A 16,523-nucleotide genomic window follows, 5' to 3' on the forward strand; every position below is an offset into this window, starting at 1 on the left:
CCAAACTTGGTCCACTCTATTTGTAACATATTCTAGTTTTGTGAACAGAAAACTGTATTGAGATCAAATGTTTCATCGATGAGAAAATTTGAAGAATATCGATCAAAATCCACCTCGTTATATCTCCTCCAACTGCCGGCCACTTGGCTTTCTCTCACGACCATATTTGCTAGTGAATGGAAATGCCAAGCGGATGCTTTAAAACATGTTTATACAATCCGGTGAAATCTCTGTGTCATTGTTCAATCTGTGATGCTGCCTTGTTGACAACATAAACGGTGCAGATTAGAGACGGGCCGTTTTTTCCCGGTCACGTCTCTGGTTATGGACCAGTGCCACACGGTTCAGCGTAGTCGTATTGTCTAGTTGAAAAGAAATGTCACAGAATCGCACCAACCGACGTTAAACCCCATCGAAGAAGACGAAGAAGAAGGAGCACCAATAGCCAACCGCCGTTCAACCCCATAGAAGAAGACGAAGAAGAAGGAGCACCAATAGCCAACCGCCGTTCAACCCCATCGAAGAAGACGAAGAAGAAGGAGCACCAATAGCCAACCGCCGTTCAACCCCATAGAAGAAGACGAAGAAGAAGGAGCACCAATAGCCAGAGACCCAAACGGGAAGTGATCTTCAACCAGGATGCACGGGACAACGTGAATGTCAACCAGTGTTTTATAAACTGAATTTAACCGTCATAATGAAGAAATCGTCTACCTCTTTTGCATTTTAGTAATTGTAGCTCCATATTGCATAATATAGCGTCTGTAACTAAACTATTTATTTGAGGCATATAGTAACAATGTTGCCGGCTAATAGGTTGTGGTTGTCTGAAGCAGCTCTTGGAATGTTGCAAAGCCTTCGATATTACTGCCAGGAGACGCCCAGAAAGACCCGAATATGCGAGGCAATCTCAAATTTAGATGTGGGAACAAAAATCAAAGTGCAGGTATTGTAATTGTGTCTACTGTAGACCGTCATTGTAAATGAAGAATTTCTTCTCGACTGACCTGCCTTGTTAAAGGTTAAATCAAATACGGTCATAAATGAATGAATGAATGAGAAGTGAATGAATGAATGAGAAGTACGTGAATGAATGAATGAATGACCCTCAGAGCTCTGCTGCTCAGTGTTCATCACTGCTACTGTCATTTCCAAATATTACATTTGCAACTTCATTTCTGAAAGGTTAAATACAGATTACTGTATTTAGCTATTTCACTCAGGACCGAGTTGGTCAAAGTGTATAGTGTAATGTCCTGTCCCTCCTGCGGTGAAGAAATGTATTTTCTATGCCTGTGATATGTGGTTGTCCCACCTAACTCTAGCTATCTTAAGATGAATCCTGTAAGTCACTCTGGATAAGAGTGTCTGCTAAATGACTCAAATGTTTTTTTTTTAAACGCAGTTGTCATACTTGAGTAAAAGTAAAGATGCCTTCATAGAAAATGAGTCAAGTGAAGTTGGATGCGGGCTGTGTTAAGAAGCAGTGCGGCTTGGTTGGTTTGTGTTTCGGAGGACGCATGACTTTCGACCGTCGTCTCTCCCGGGAGTTGTAGCGATGAGACAAGATAGTAACTACTAATAATTGGATACTATTAAATTGGGGAGAAAAAGGGGTAAAATTCGACAGAAGAAGTCTATAATGTACTGTAATATACGTTCCCTCTGATATCCTAGGGCTGGGTTCGCTCTGTGAGACCCCAGAAGGAGAATCTGTTCCTCCATGTGAATGACGGGAGCTCCCTTCAGTCTCTACAGGTAGTGGCCAGCTCAGAGCTCAACCACAGGTGAGGACGTACCTGTAGGCTACCTTTTATTATAGCACCCTCTTCCCTGTATGGTGCACTACTTTAGACCAGGGCCCATAGTACCCTCTTCCCTGTATAGTGCACTACTTTAGACCAGGGCCTCTTCCCTGTATGGTGCACTACTTTAGACCAGGGCCCATAGTACCCTCTTCCCTGTATAGTGCACTACTTTAGACCAGGGCCTCTTCCCTGTATGGTGCACTACTTTAGACCAGGGCCCATAGTACCCTCTTCCCTGTATGGTGCACTACTTTAGACCAGGGCCCATAGTACCCTCTTCCCTGTATAGTGCACTACTTTAGACCAGGGCCTCTTCCCTGTATGGTGCACTACTTTAGACCAGGGCCTCTTCCCTGTATGGTGCACTACTTTAGACCAGGGCCCATAGTACCCTCTTCCCTGTATGGTGCACTACTTTAGACCAGGGCCCATAGCACCCTCTTCCCTGTATAGTGCACTACTTTAGACCAGGGCCCATAGTACCCTCTTCCCTGTATAGTGTACTACTTTAGACCAGGGCCTCTTCCCTGTATGGTGCACTACTTTAGACCAGGGCCCATAGTACCCTCTTCCCTGTATAGTGTACTACTTTAGACCATGGCCCATAGTACCCTCTTCCCTGTATAGTGTACTACTTTAGACCAGGGCCCATAGCACCCTCTTCCCTTCAGGGTAAAGTGACTTGTGTAGTTATGTGATATATTACTATACCTGTCATGAGTATTTTTCATTGGCTTGATTATCACTTCTCTGTTCTTTCCTGGTTGTTTCTTCTTCTCCAGACTGCTGACGTTTGGGAGTGCTGTGGAGATCTCAGGAAGCCTGGTCACGAGTCCCAGCCGCAAGCAGGACGTGGAACTGCAGGCTGACCAGATAGATGTGGTTGGAGAATGTAACCCTGTGGTGAATATATAACCAGATAGATGTGGTTGGAGAATGTAAATATATAACCATATAGATGTGGTTGGAGAATGTAAATATATAACCAGATAGATGTGGTTGGAGAATGTAAATATATAACCTGATAGATGTGGTTGGAGAATGTAAATATATAACCTGATAGATGTGGTTGGAGAATGTAAATATATAACCTGATAGATGTGGTTGGAGAATGTAAATATATAACCAGATAGATGTGGTTGGAGAATGTAAATATATAACCAGATAGATGTGGTTGCAGAATGTAAATATATAACCTGATAGATGTGGTTGGAGAATGTAAATATATAACCTGATAGATGTGGTTGGAGAATGTAAATATATAACCTGATAGATGTGGTTGGAGAATGTAACCCTGTGGTAAATATATAACCAGATAGATGTGGTTGGAGAATGTAAATATATAACCTGATAGATGTGGTTGGAGATTGTAAATATATAACCAGATAGATGTGGTTGGAGAATGTAAATATATAACCAGATAGATGTGGTTGGAGAATGTAAATATATAACCAGATAGATGTGGTTGGAGAATGTAACCCTGTGGTAAATATATAACCAGATAGATGTAGTTGGAGAATGTAAATATATAACCTGATAGATGTGGTTGGAGAATGTAAATATATTTAACCTGATAGATGTGGTTGGAGAATGTAAATATATAACCTGATAGATGTGGTTGGAGAATGTAAATATATAACCTGATAGATGTGGTTGGAGAATGTAAATATATAACCTGATAGATGTGGTTGGAGAATGTAAATATATAACCTGATAGATGTGGTTGGAGAATGTAAATATATAACCTGATAGATGTGGTTGGAGAATGTAAATATATAACCTGATAGATGTGGTTAGAGAATGTAAATATATAACCTGATAGATGTGGTTGGAGAATGTAAATATATAACCAGATAGATGTGGTTGGAGAATGTAAATATATATCCTGATAGATGTGGTTGGAGAATGTAAATATATAACCAGATAGATGCGGTTGGAGAATGTAAATATATAACCAGATAGATGCGGTTGGAGAATGTAAATATATAACCAGATAGATGTGGTTGGAGAATGTAAATATATAACCTGATAGATGTGGTTGGAGAATGTAAATATATAACCTGATAGATGTGGTTGGAGAATGTAAATATATAACCTTTGTCATGCTCTGTTGTTTCAGGACTTCCCTTTAAGATCAAGGAGAAACATGGTCTGGAATACATCCGTCAGTTTCCTCACCTGAGGTGTAAAACCAACGTCTTCAGTTCCCTGCTGAGAATACGCAGCGAAGCCACCACTGCTATACAGCAATATTTCAAGGTGAGATGAGACCAATGTTAGACCAGTAGACTAGAATATCAATCAAATGTATTTATAAAGCCCTTCTAAAACCCCAAACAGCAAGCAATGCAGGTGTAGAAGCACGGTGGCTAGGAAAAACTCTAGAAACCTAGAGAGGAACCAGGCTATGAGGGGTGGCCAGTCCTCTTCTGGCTGTGCCGGGTGGAGATTATAACAGAACATGGCCAAGATGTTCAAATGTTCATAAATGACCAGTAGGGTCAAATTATTATAATCACAGTAGTTGTTAAGGGTGCAGCAAGTCAGCACCTCAGGAGTAAATGTCAGTTGGCTTTTCATAGCCGATCATTAAGAGTATCTCTACCACTCCTGCTGTCTCTAGAGAGTTGAAAACAGCAGGTCTGGGACAGGTAGCACGTCCGGTGAACAAGTCAGCACCTCAGGAGTAAATGTCAGTTGGCTTTTCATAGAATATCATTGTTATACCAACTCATATCCTTTTCACACTACTGTCCCAAGCCAGGCTTTGCTGGGCTGGTCTGGCTGGCCTTCTCATCCACCTTTGGTGCTGGAACCATGTCGGGAAAGTACAATATCCAAGATGACCCAATAGTGTGAAATGTCATTGTTGCAGGAGAAGGGCTTTATTCAGGTCCACACCCCAGTCCAGATGATAATGTCTGTGTTGTTGTTGTTGCAGGAGAAGGGCTTTGTTCAGGTCCACACCCCAGTCCAGATGATAATGTCTGTGTTGTTGTTGCAGGAGAAGGGCTTTATTCAGGTCCACACCCCAGTCCTCACCTCTAATGACTGTGAAGGGGCAGGAGAGCTCTTCCAGGTTGAGGTGAGCTCTGTCTGTCAGAGAATTACAATTCTGATCTGTCCGTCAACAAAATGGTGCAGTAAATAAAGCCTCAGCATAATAATGACAATACTTGGGACTTGTGGAGCAGTTTCGTTTGACCATCTGGTTGTTATTGTAAAGAGAAGACACATTAATCCTTCTATCTTCCCTCAGCCTGCAGGTCAGGAGAAGAACCAGGATGAGGAAGGGCACCAACACTTCTTCTCTGTCCCAGCGTACCTGACTGTCTCTGGGCAGCTGCATCTGGAGGTCACGGCTGGGTGAGGAGATACTGGAACTCAGTACCATGCTTTCATTCAGTCAGTCTTTTGGTCGCTCGCTCGCTCACCAACTCACTCACTCACTCACTCACTCATAAGATCCAGAGAGAGTATTGTACGAATGCAGTATTTATACTTTGTGTGTTCTATGTCTCTTCCAGGGCGTTTCCTGGAGTGTACACTTTTGGACCAACGTTCCGGGCGGAGAACTCTCAGAGCAGACGTCACCTGGCTGAGTTCTACATGGTGGAGGCAGAGATCTCCTTCACACAGTCACTCGAGGATCTAATGAAGGTATGGAATATAAGTCCCCTTATATAAAATGTTTCTAACTTGTAAAACTCTACAGTACATGGTGGAGGCAGAGATCTCCTTCACACAGTCACTCGAGGATCTAATGAAGGTATGGAATATAAGTCCCCTTATATAAAATGTTTCTAACTTGTAAAACTCTACAGTACATGGTGGAGGCAGAGATCTCCTTCACACAGTCACTAGAGCAGCCGTTCCAAACCTCCTCTGGGACCTCCAGCCGTTCCAAACCTCTCCTCTGGGACCTCCAGCCGTTCCAAACCTCTCCTCGGGGACCCCAGCCGTTCCATGTATTTTAACTATTCCAGAGCTAGCACATCTGATTCAACTTGTCAACTAATTATCAAAAACCTTGACTACTTGGAAATTGGTGAGCTAGTTCAGTGTTTCAACAAAATTGTGAAACGTCTGGGGGTCCCGAGGAGAGATTTGGAACAGCTCTGGCTCCCATCAGTTTGATCCAGTGTTGATATATGGTCTCCTTCTAGACCTGATTGACTAAATGACTCTGCGTTAACTCCTTCTAGACCTGACTAAATGACTATGCATTAACTCCTTCTAGACCTGACTAAATGACTCTGCGTTAACTCCTTCTAGACCTGACTAAAGGACTCTGCGTTAACTCCTTCTAGACCTGACTAAATGACTCTGCGTTAACTCCTTCTAGACCTGACTAAATGACTCTGCGTTAACTCCTTCTAGACCTGACTAAATGACTCTGCATTAACTCCTTCTAGACCTGACTAAAGGACTCTGCATTAACTCCTTCTAGACCTGACTAAATGACTCTGCGTTAACTCCTTCTAGACCTGACTAAATGACTCTGCGTTAACTCCTTCTAGACCTGACTAAAGGACTCTGCGTTAACTCCTTCTAGACCTGACTAAATGACTCTGCGTTAACTCCTTCTAGACCTGACTAAATGACTCTGCGTTAACTCCTTCTAGACCTGACTAAATGACTCTGCGTTAACTCCTTCTAGACCTGACTAAATGACTCTGCATTAACTCCTTCTAGACCTGACTAAAGGACTCTGCGTTAACTACTCCTAGACCTGACTAAATGACTCGGCATTAACTTGTGTCCTTCCCTCGTCAGGTTATGGAAGACTTGTTCAGGTCTACAACAGAACATCTCCTATCTCAGTGTCCTGAAGATGTGGCTTTATATCACAAACATGTGTCACCTGGATACAGGGTGAGACACTAGAAAATATCTAAAATGCAATACCATGCATATTCTCTGAACATATTGAATGAACCTTGAACCCCCCCCACACACACACCCTATTGACCTAAACTAGAGATGATTCTGTTTTCTCTATTTCTCCCAAAGGACTATGTGGATCTAATGATGAAGAAGAGGTTTAATGTGTAAGTGTGTTAATGCGTCCCAAATGTCTCCCTATTCCCTACATAGTGCACACATTTTGACCAGGACCCATAGGGTAGTAGTGCACTGTATAGGGAATAGGATGCCTTATGGGTCATGTCTCACCTCTGCCAATCTAAATCAAATCAAATGCTTGGTAAACAACAGGTGTAGACTAACAGTGAAATGCTGACTGATGGGTCCTTGGTAAACAACAGGTGTAGACTAACAGTGGACTGATGGGTCCTTGGTAAACAACAGGTGTAGACTAACAGTGAAATGCTGACTGAAGGGTCCCTCGTAAACAACAGGTGTAGACTAACAGTGGACTGATGGGTCCTTGGTAAACAACAGGTGTAGACTAACAGTGAAATGCTGACTGATGGGTCCTTGGTAAACAACAGGTGTAGACTAACAGTGAAATGCTGACTGATGGGTCCTTGGTAAACAACAGGTGTAGACTAACAGTGAAATGCTGACTGAAGGGTCCTTGGTAAACAACAGGTGTAGACTAACAGTGAAATGCTGACTGAAGGGTCCTTGGTAAACAACAGGTGTAGACTAACAGTGAAATGCTGACTGATGGGTCCTTGGTAAACAACAGGTGTAGACTAACAGTGAAATGCTGACTGAAGGGTCCTTGGTAAACAACAGGTGTAGACTAACAGTGAAATGCTGACTGAAGGATCCTTGGTAAACAACAGGTGTAGACTAACAGTGGACTGATGGGTCCTTGGTAAACAACAGGTGTAGACTAACAGTGAAATGATGACTGAAGGGTCCTTGGTAAACAACAGGTGTAGACTAACAGTGGACTGATGGGTCCTTGGTAAACAACAGGTGTAGACTAACAGTGAAATTCTGACTGATGGGTCCTTGGTAAACAACAGGTGTAGACTAACAGTGAAATGCTGACTGATGGGTCCTTGGTAAACAACAGGTGTAGACTAACAGTGAAATGCTGACTGGAGGGTCCTTGGTAAACAACAGGTGTAGACTAACAGTGAAATGCTGACTGAAGTGTCCTTGGTAAACAACAGGTGTAGACTAACAGTGAAATGCTGACTGATGGGTCCTTGGTAAACAACAGGTGTAGACTAACAGTGAAATGCTGACTGAAGTGTCCTTGGTAAACAACAGGTGTAGACTAACAGTGAAATGCTGACTGAAGGGTCCTTGGTAAACAACAGGTGTAGACTAACAGTGAAATGCTGACTGAAGGGTCCTTGGTAAACAACAGGTGTGGACTAACAGGGAAATGCTTGGTAAACAACAGGTGTAGACTAACAGTGAAATGCTGACTGATGGGTCCTTGGTAAACAGCAATGCAGAGTTAAAGATACCAATGAAGGAGACCGAATATAAATATTGACATGAGGAGTAAATACAGTGAATAACAATAACTATTCATAATGATTATTCAGACCCTTTGACCTTTTCCACATGTGAATGACATTACACGCTTATTCTACAATTGATCAAATAAATGTGTTTCCTCATAAGTCTACACTCAATACCCCATATTGACAAATCAAAAACAGGATTTTAGAAGTGTTTGCAAATGTGTATATATATATCTAAAATATATTTCATTTTTATATATATATAAAAATGAAATATATTTTATATATATAAGTATTCAGACCCTTTGCTATGAGACTCAATATTGAGCACAGGTGCATCCTGTTTCCATTGATCATCCTTGAGATGTTTCTACAAATTGATTGGAGTCCACCTGCAGTAAAGTCAATTGATTGGACATGATTTGGAAAGGTACACACCTGTCTATATAAGGTCCCACAGTTGACAGTGCATCAGAGCAAAAACCAAGCCATGAGGTCAAAGAATTGTCCGTAGAGCACAGAGACAGGATTGTGTCGGGGCACAGATCTGGGGAAGGGTACCAAAACATTTCTGCAGCATTGAAGGTCCCCAAGAACACAGTGGCCTCCATCATTCCTAAATGGAAGAAGTTTGGAACCACCAAGACTCTTCCTAAGAGCTGGCCGCCCGGCCAAACTGAGCAATCGGGGAGAAGGGCCTTGGTCAGGGAGGTGACCAAGAACCCGATGGTCACTCTGACAGAGCTCCAGAGTTATTTCCGAATGTATTGTTTATTTAGAGCCATATCCCTGTAATGTTTATAGGGGAGGTGTTGTATATATTCAGAACCATATCCCTGTAATGTTTATAGGGGAGGTGCTGTATATATTCAGAACCATATCCCTGTAATGTTTATAGGGGAGGTGTTGTATATATTCAGAGCCATATCCCTGTAATGTTTATATGGGAGGTGTTGTATATATTCAGAACCATATCCCTGTAATGTTTATAGGGGAGGTGTTGCTGTATATATTCAGAACCATATCCCTGTAATGTTTATAGGGGAGGTGTTGCTGTATATATTCAGAACCATATCCCTGTAATGTTTATAGGGGAGGTGTTGTATATAGTCAGAGCCATATCCCTGTAATGTTTATAGGGGAGGTGTTGTATATATTCAGAGTCATATCCCTGTAATGTTTATAGGGAGGTGTTGTATATATTCAGAGCCATATCCCTGTAATGTTTATAGGGGAGGTGCTGTATATAGTCAGAGCCATATCCCTGTAATGTTTATAGGGGAGGTGCTGTATATATTCAGAGCCATATCCCTGTAATGTTTATAGGGGAGGTGTTGTATATAGTCAGAGCCATATCCCTGTAATGTTTATAGGGGAGGTGCTGTATATATTCAGAGTCATATCCCTGTAATGCTTATGGGGGAGGTGTTGCTGTATATATTCAGAGCCATATCCCTGTAATACTTAGAGAAGATCTTATGTCAAGTGTTATTGAAGTGTTGTGGTTGCAGGTTCACCTTCCTCATCTAAAGCCTTTTCTTGTGGGGTGTTGCTATAGGCCACCATGTACTAACAGTCAGTATCTAAATAATATGTGTCAAATGCTTGCTAGTGTATGTGATGTAAACAGAGAGGTCTACTTTCTTGGGGACCTGAATATTGACTAGTTTTCATCAAGCTGTCCACTCAAAAAGGAAGCTTCTCACTGTAACCAGTGTCTGTAATCTGGTTCAGGTTATTAATCAACCTACCACGCTGTTTACAAACACTACAGGAACAAGATCATCCACATGTATTGATCACATTTTTACTAATACTGCAGAACTTTGTTTTAAAGCTGTATCCGTTACTATTGGATGCAGTGATCACAATATAGTGGCTATATCCAGGAAAGCCAAAGTTCCAACAGCTGGCCCTAAAATAGTGTATAAGAGATCATATAAAATATTTTGCTGTGACTCTATGTGGATGATGTAAAAAATATTTGTTGATTATTGATAAACATGAACCTGTTAAGACACTGACTGTTAGAACTGTTAAGGCTCCATGGATTGATGAGGAATTGAAAAACTTTATGGTTGAAAGAGATGGGGGCAAAAGGACTGGGAAAATTGCTATCGATCAATAATGACAAACCTCCTGGCATTGACAACTCTGATGGAAAGCTACTGAGGATGGTAGCTGACTCTATAGCCACTCCCGTCTGTCATATCTTTAATCTGAGTCTAGAGGAAAGTCTTTGTCCTCAGGTCTGGAGGGAAGCCAAAGTCATTTCGCTAGCCAAGAGTGGTAAAGAGGCCTTTACTGGCTCTAACAGCAGACCAATCAGCTTGCTGCCAGCTCTGAACATACTGTTGGGAAAAATGGTGTTTGACCAAATACAATACTGTTTCTCTGTGAACAAATGAACAGCAGACTTTCAGCATGCTTATAGAGAAGAGGACTCAACATGTTCAGCACTGACACAAATCACTGATGATTGGTTGAAAGAAATGGATAAAAATAAGATTGTGGGAGCGATACGGTTAGATTTCAGTGCAGCCTTTGATATTATTGACCTTAAACTGTTGTTGAGAACACTTATGCGTTGTGGCTTTTCATCCTCTGCCATATTGTGGATTCAGAGCTATCTATCGAATAGAACTCAATGGCTTTTCAACCTCTGCCATATTGTGGATTCAGAGCTATCTATCTAATAGAACTCAATGGCTTTTCAACCTCTGCCATATTGTGGATTCAGAGCTATCTATCTAATAGAACTCAATGGCTTTTCATCCTCTGCCATATTGTGGATTCAGAGCCATCTATCTAATAGAACTCAATGGCTTTTCAACCTCTGCCATATTGTGGATTCAGAGCTATCTATCTAATAGAACTCAATGGCTTTTCAACCTCTGCCATATTGTGGATTCAGAGCTATCTATCTAATAGAACTCAATGGCTTTTCAACCTCTGCCATATTGTGGATTCAGAGCTATCTATCTAATAGAACTCAATGGCTTTTCAACCTCTGCCATATTGTGGATTCAGAGCTATCTATCTAATAGAACTCAATGGCTTTTCAACCTCTGCCATATTGTGGATTCAGAGCTATCTATCTAATAGAACTCAATGGCTTTTCAACCTCTGCCATATTGTGGATTCAGAGCCATCTATCTAATAGAACTCAATGGCTTTTCAACCTCTGCCATATTGTGGATTCAGAGCTATCTATCTAATAGAACTCAATGGCTTTTCAACCTCTGCCATATTGTGGATTCAGAGCTATCTATCTAATAGAACTCAATGGCTTTTCAACCTCTGCCATATTGTGGATTCAGAGCTATCTATCTAATAGAACTCAATGGCTTTTCAACCTCTGCCATATTGTGGATTCAGAGCTATCTATCTAATAGAACTCAATGGCTTTTCAACCTCTGCCATATTGTGGATTCAGAGCTATCTATCTAATAGAACTCAATGGCTTTTCAACCTCTGCCATATTGTGGATTCAGAGCTATCTATCTAATAGAACTCAATGGCTTTTCAACCTCTGCCATATTGTGGATTCAGAGCTATCTATCTAATAGAACTCAGAGGGTTTTCAACCTCTGCCATATTGTGGATTCAGAGCTATCTATCTAATAGAACTCAATGGCTTTTCAACCTCTGCCATATTGTGGATTCAGAGCTATCTATCTAATAGAACTCAATGGCTTTTCAACCTCTGCCATATTGTGGATTCAGAGCTATCTATCTAATAGAACTCAATGGCTTTTCAACCTCTGCCATATTGTGGATTCAGAGCCATCTATCTAATAGAACTCAATGGCTTTTCAACCTCTGCCATATTGTGGATTCAGAGCCATCTATCTAATAGAACTCAATGGCTTTTCAACCTCTGCCATATTGTGGATTCAGAGCCATCTATCTAATAGAACTCAATGGCTTTTCAACCTCTGCCATATTGTGGATTCAGAGCCATCTATCTAATAGAACTCAATGGCTTTTCAACCTCTGCCATATTGTGGATTCAGAGCTATCTATCTAATAGAACTCAGAGGGTTTTGTGTAATGGAAGCTTCTCTAATGTCAAACATGTAAAGTGGGGTGTACCACAGAGCAGCTCTCTAGGCCTTCTCCTCTTTTCTATGTTTACCAATGACCTGCTGTTGAACAAGTTGAGGAGACTAAATTACTTGGTGTTACCTTAGATTGGAAACGGTTCTAGTCAAAACATATAGATTCAATGGTTGTAAAGATGGGGAGAGATCTGTCTGTAACAAAGAGATGCTCTGCTGTTTTGACACCACACTCCACAATGCAAGTCCTGCAGGCTCTAGTTTTGTCTAATCTTGATTATTGTCCAGTCGTGTGGTCCAGTGCTGCAAGGAAACACCTAGTTAAGCTGCAGCTGGCCCAGAACAGAGCGGCACGTTTTGCTCTTCATTGTAATCAGAGGGCTGATATAAATACTGTGCATGTCTCAGTCTCTCTTGGCTAAGAGTTGAGGAGAGACTGACTGCATCAGTACTTCTTTTTTATAAGAAACATTAATGTGTTAAATATTCCTAATTGTTTGCATAGACAACTTACACACAGCTGTTACACACACACTTACCCCACCAGACATGCCACCAGAGGTCTTTTCACAGTCCCCAGGTCCAGAACAAATTCAAGGAAACATACAGTATTACAGAGCCATTACTGCATGGAACTCCCATCTTATATACATCCCTTCTTCCTTCCATCTCATATTGCTCAAATAAACAGCAAACCTGGTTTAAAAAAACAGATAAAGCAACACCTCACGGCACAACGCCTCTCCCCTATTTGATCTAGATATGTTGTATTTTTTATTTATTTCCCCTTTATTTAACCAGGTAGGCTAGTTGAGAACACCTTTATTTAACCAGGTAGGCCAGTTGAGAACACCTTTATTTAACCAGGTAGGCCAGTTGAGAACACCTTTATTTAACCAGGTAGGCTAGTTGAGAACACCTTTATTTAACCAGGTAGGCTAGTTGAGAACACCTTTATTTAACCAGGTAGGCCAGTTGAGAACACCTTTATTTAACCAGGTAGGCCAGTTGAGAACAAGTTCTCATTTACAACTGCGACCTGGCCAAGATAAAGCAAAGCAGTTCAACACAAACAACAACACAGAGTTACAGATAAACAAACATACAGTCAATAACACAATAGAAAAATGTATATACAGTGTGTGCAAATGTAGAAGATTAGGGAGGTAAGGCAATAAGTAGGCCATAGAGGTGAAATAATTACAATTTAGCATTAACACTGGAGTGACAGATGTGCAGATGACGATGTGCAAGTAGAGATACTGGGTTGCAGAAGAGCAAATAAACAAACAAAAAACAATATGAGCTATTTACAGATGGGCTACGTACAGGTACAGTGATCTGTGAGCTGCTCTGACAGCTGGTGCTTAAAGTTAGAGAGGGAGACATGAGTCTCCAGCTTCAGTGATTGTTGCAATTCGTTCCAGTCATTGGCAGCAGAGAACTGGAAGGAAAGGTGACCAGAGGTGTTGACTTTGGGGATGACCAGTGAGATATACCTGCTGGAGCACGTGCTACGGGTGGGTGTTGCTATGGTGAGCAGAGATAAGGTGGGGATTTACGTAGCAAAGACTTATAGATGACCTGGAGCCAGTGGGTTTGGAGACGAATATGTAGCGAGAGCCAGCCGACTAGAGCATACAGGTCTCAGTGGTGGGTAGTATATGGGGCTTTGGTGACAAAACGCATGGCTCTGTGATAGACTGCATCCAATTTGCTTAGTAGAGTGTTGGAGGCTATTTTTTAAATGACATCGCCGAAGTCTTGGGTGGCGGCAAGTAGCGGAGTGTAGAGGTGGCAGGGTAGCCTAGTGGTTAGAGTGTAGAGGTGGCAGGGTAGCCTAGTGGGTAGAGGAGGCAGGTAGCCTAGTGGTTAGAGTGTAGAGGTGGCAGGGTAGCCTAGTGGTTAGAGTGTAGAGGAGGCAGGGTAGCCTAGTGGTTAGAGTGTAGAGGTGGCAGGGTAGCCTAGTGGTTAGAGTGTAGAGGAGGCAGGGTAGTCTAGTGGTTAGAGTGTAGAGGTGGCAGGGTAGCCTAGTGGGTAGAGGAGGCAGGTAGCCTAGTGGTTAGAGTGTAGAGGTGGCAGGGTAGCCTAGTGGTTAGAGTGTAGAGGTGGCAGGTAGCCTAGTGGTTAGAGTGTAGAGCTGGCAGGTAGCCTAGTGGGTATAGCGTTGGACTAGCAACCGGAAGGTTGCAAGATCAAATCCCGAGCTGACATGGTAAAAATTTGTTGGTCTGCCCCTGAACAGGCAGTTAACCCACTGTTCCTAGGCCGTCATTGAAAATAAGAATTTGTTCTTAATTTTAACTGACTTACCTTTTAAATAAAGGTCAAATAAATAAAAAATATTGGCATAAGGGAGAGGCATGTGTAGCCGAGTGATCATAGGGTCCAATGAGCAGCACTAGGTAAGTCAGGGAGCCGTTCGGTAGTCGCTACTATGCTAGGCGAGCTGGAGACACGGCGATTCAGACAGCTAGTGGGCCGGGGCTGGCAGATGGGCCTCCAGGGACGTCGCAACGGAAGAGCCTGTTGAAACCACCTCGGACGATTACGTCGGCAGACCAGTCATGATGGGGCTCCGTATCGGCAATAAAGGGTCCAGGCAAAAGAGGTATTGTAGCCCAAGAATTAGCTGATAGACCTCTTCGGGTAGCCGGGAGATGAGCCTAGCTCGAGGCTAACTGATGCTTGCTTTGGAACAGAGGCAGTAGCCACTCGGTTGCAGCTAGCTAGCTGCGATGATCCGGTGTAATGGTCCAGAGCTTGCGGTAGGAATCCGGTGAAGCGATAGAGAAAAAGCAGTCCGATATACTCTGGGTTGATATGCTCTGGGTTAATATACTCTGGGTTGATATACTCTGGGTTGATATACTCTGGGTTGATATGCTCTGGGTTGATATACTCTGGGTTAATATACTCTGGGTTGATATACTCTGGGTTGATATGCTCTGGGTTGATATACTCTGGGTTGATATACTCTGGGTTGATATACTCTGGGTTGATATACTCTGGGTTGATATGCTCTGGGTTGATATGCTCTGGGTTGATATACTCTGGGTTAATATACTCTGGGTTGATATACTCTGGGTTGATATACTCTGGGTTGATATGCTCTGGGTTAATATACTCTGGGTTGATATACTCTGGGTTGATATACTCTGGGTTGATATGCTCTGGGTTGATATACTCTGGGTTGATATACTCTGGGTTGATATACTCTGGGTTGATATACTCTGGGTTGATATACTCTGGGTTGATATACTCTGGGTTGATATGCTCTGGGTTAATATACTCTGGGTTGATATACTCTGGGTTGATATACTCTGGGTTGATATACTCTGGGTTGATATACTCTGGGTTGATATACTCTGGGTTGATATACTCTGGGTTGATATCGTATGTACTGATACAGTGGGGAGAACACGTATTTGACACACTGCCGATTTTGCAGGTTTTCCTACTTGCAAAGCATGTAGAGGTCTGTAATTTTTATCATAGGTACACTTCAACTGTGAGAGACGGAATCTAAAACAAAAATCCAGAAAATCACATTGTATGCTTTTTAAGTAATTAATATGCATTTTATTTTACGATTACATGTTGATCATTTGATATTTAACGATTACACAAGGATCATTAATATACAGTGATTGCATAATGATCATTAATACTGTTGTTGTTATTTCCATCTCTTTGCTTCAGGATAACCTACACTGAAGCCATAAACATCCTCAACAGCAGCTCCAAGAAATTTGCTTTCAAAACAGATGTAAGTAGAGTACAGCTCTATCCTCTTTCAGAGGGAGATAACTGTAGCCTCTTTCAGAAGGAGATAACTGTAGCCTCTTTCAGAAGGAGATAACTGTAGCCTCTTTCAGGAGAATGATGTAGCCTCTTTCAGAGGGAGAATGATGTAGCCTCTTTCAGAGGGAGAATGATGTAGCCTCTTTCAGAGGGAGATAACTGTAGCCTCTTTCAGAGGGAGATAACTGTAGCTTCTTTCAGAGGGAGATAACTGTAGCCTCTTTCAGAGGGAGATAACTGTAGCCTCTTTCAGAGGGAGATAACTGTAGCCTCTTTCAGAGGGAGATAACTGTAGCCTCTTTCAGAGGGAGATAACTGTAGCCTCTTTCAGAGGGAGATAACTGTAGCCTCTTTCAGAGGGAGATAACTGTAGCCTCTTTCAGAGGGAGATAACTGTAGCCTCTTTCAGAGGGAGATAACTGTAGCCTCTTTCAGAAGGAGATAGCTGTAGCCTCTTT

The 16,523-nt window shown here is 42.1% G+C and overlaps 1 protein-coding gene across 1 annotated transcript in view; it reads left to right on the forward strand.

Annotated features, from left to right (window-relative positions):
- Nucleotides 1-564: 564 nt before the first annotated feature.
- Nucleotides 565-16,523, forward strand: part of LOC112239572 (probable asparagine--tRNA ligase, mitochondrial) — a 56,074-nt gene continuing 40,115 nt past the window's right edge. The window contains exons 1-10 of the mRNA XM_042296536.1: nt 565-946; nt 1,678-1,787; nt 2,591-2,715; nt 3,931-4,067; nt 4,813-4,893; nt 5,068-5,174; nt 5,336-5,468; nt 6,585-6,683; nt 6,822-6,859; nt 15,964-16,030. Of these exons, the coding sequence (XP_042152470.1) occupies nt 800-946; nt 1,678-1,787; nt 2,591-2,715; nt 3,931-4,067; nt 4,813-4,893; nt 5,068-5,174; nt 5,336-5,468; nt 6,585-6,683; nt 6,822-6,859; nt 15,964-16,030 (1,044 nt within the window). The 5' untranslated portion in view covers nt 565-799. The remainder of the gene's footprint in view (nt 947-1,677; nt 1,788-2,590; nt 2,716-3,930; nt 4,068-4,812; nt 4,894-5,067; nt 5,175-5,335; nt 5,469-6,584; nt 6,684-6,821; nt 6,860-15,963; nt 16,031-16,523) is intronic.

This window comes from Oncorhynchus tshawytscha, linkage group LG13 (genome assembly GCF_018296145.1).
Source record: "Oncorhynchus tshawytscha isolate Ot180627B linkage group LG13, Otsh_v2.0, whole genome shotgun sequence".
Classification (NCBI taxonomy): domain Eukaryota; kingdom Metazoa; phylum Chordata; class Actinopteri; order Salmoniformes; family Salmonidae; genus Oncorhynchus; species Oncorhynchus tshawytscha.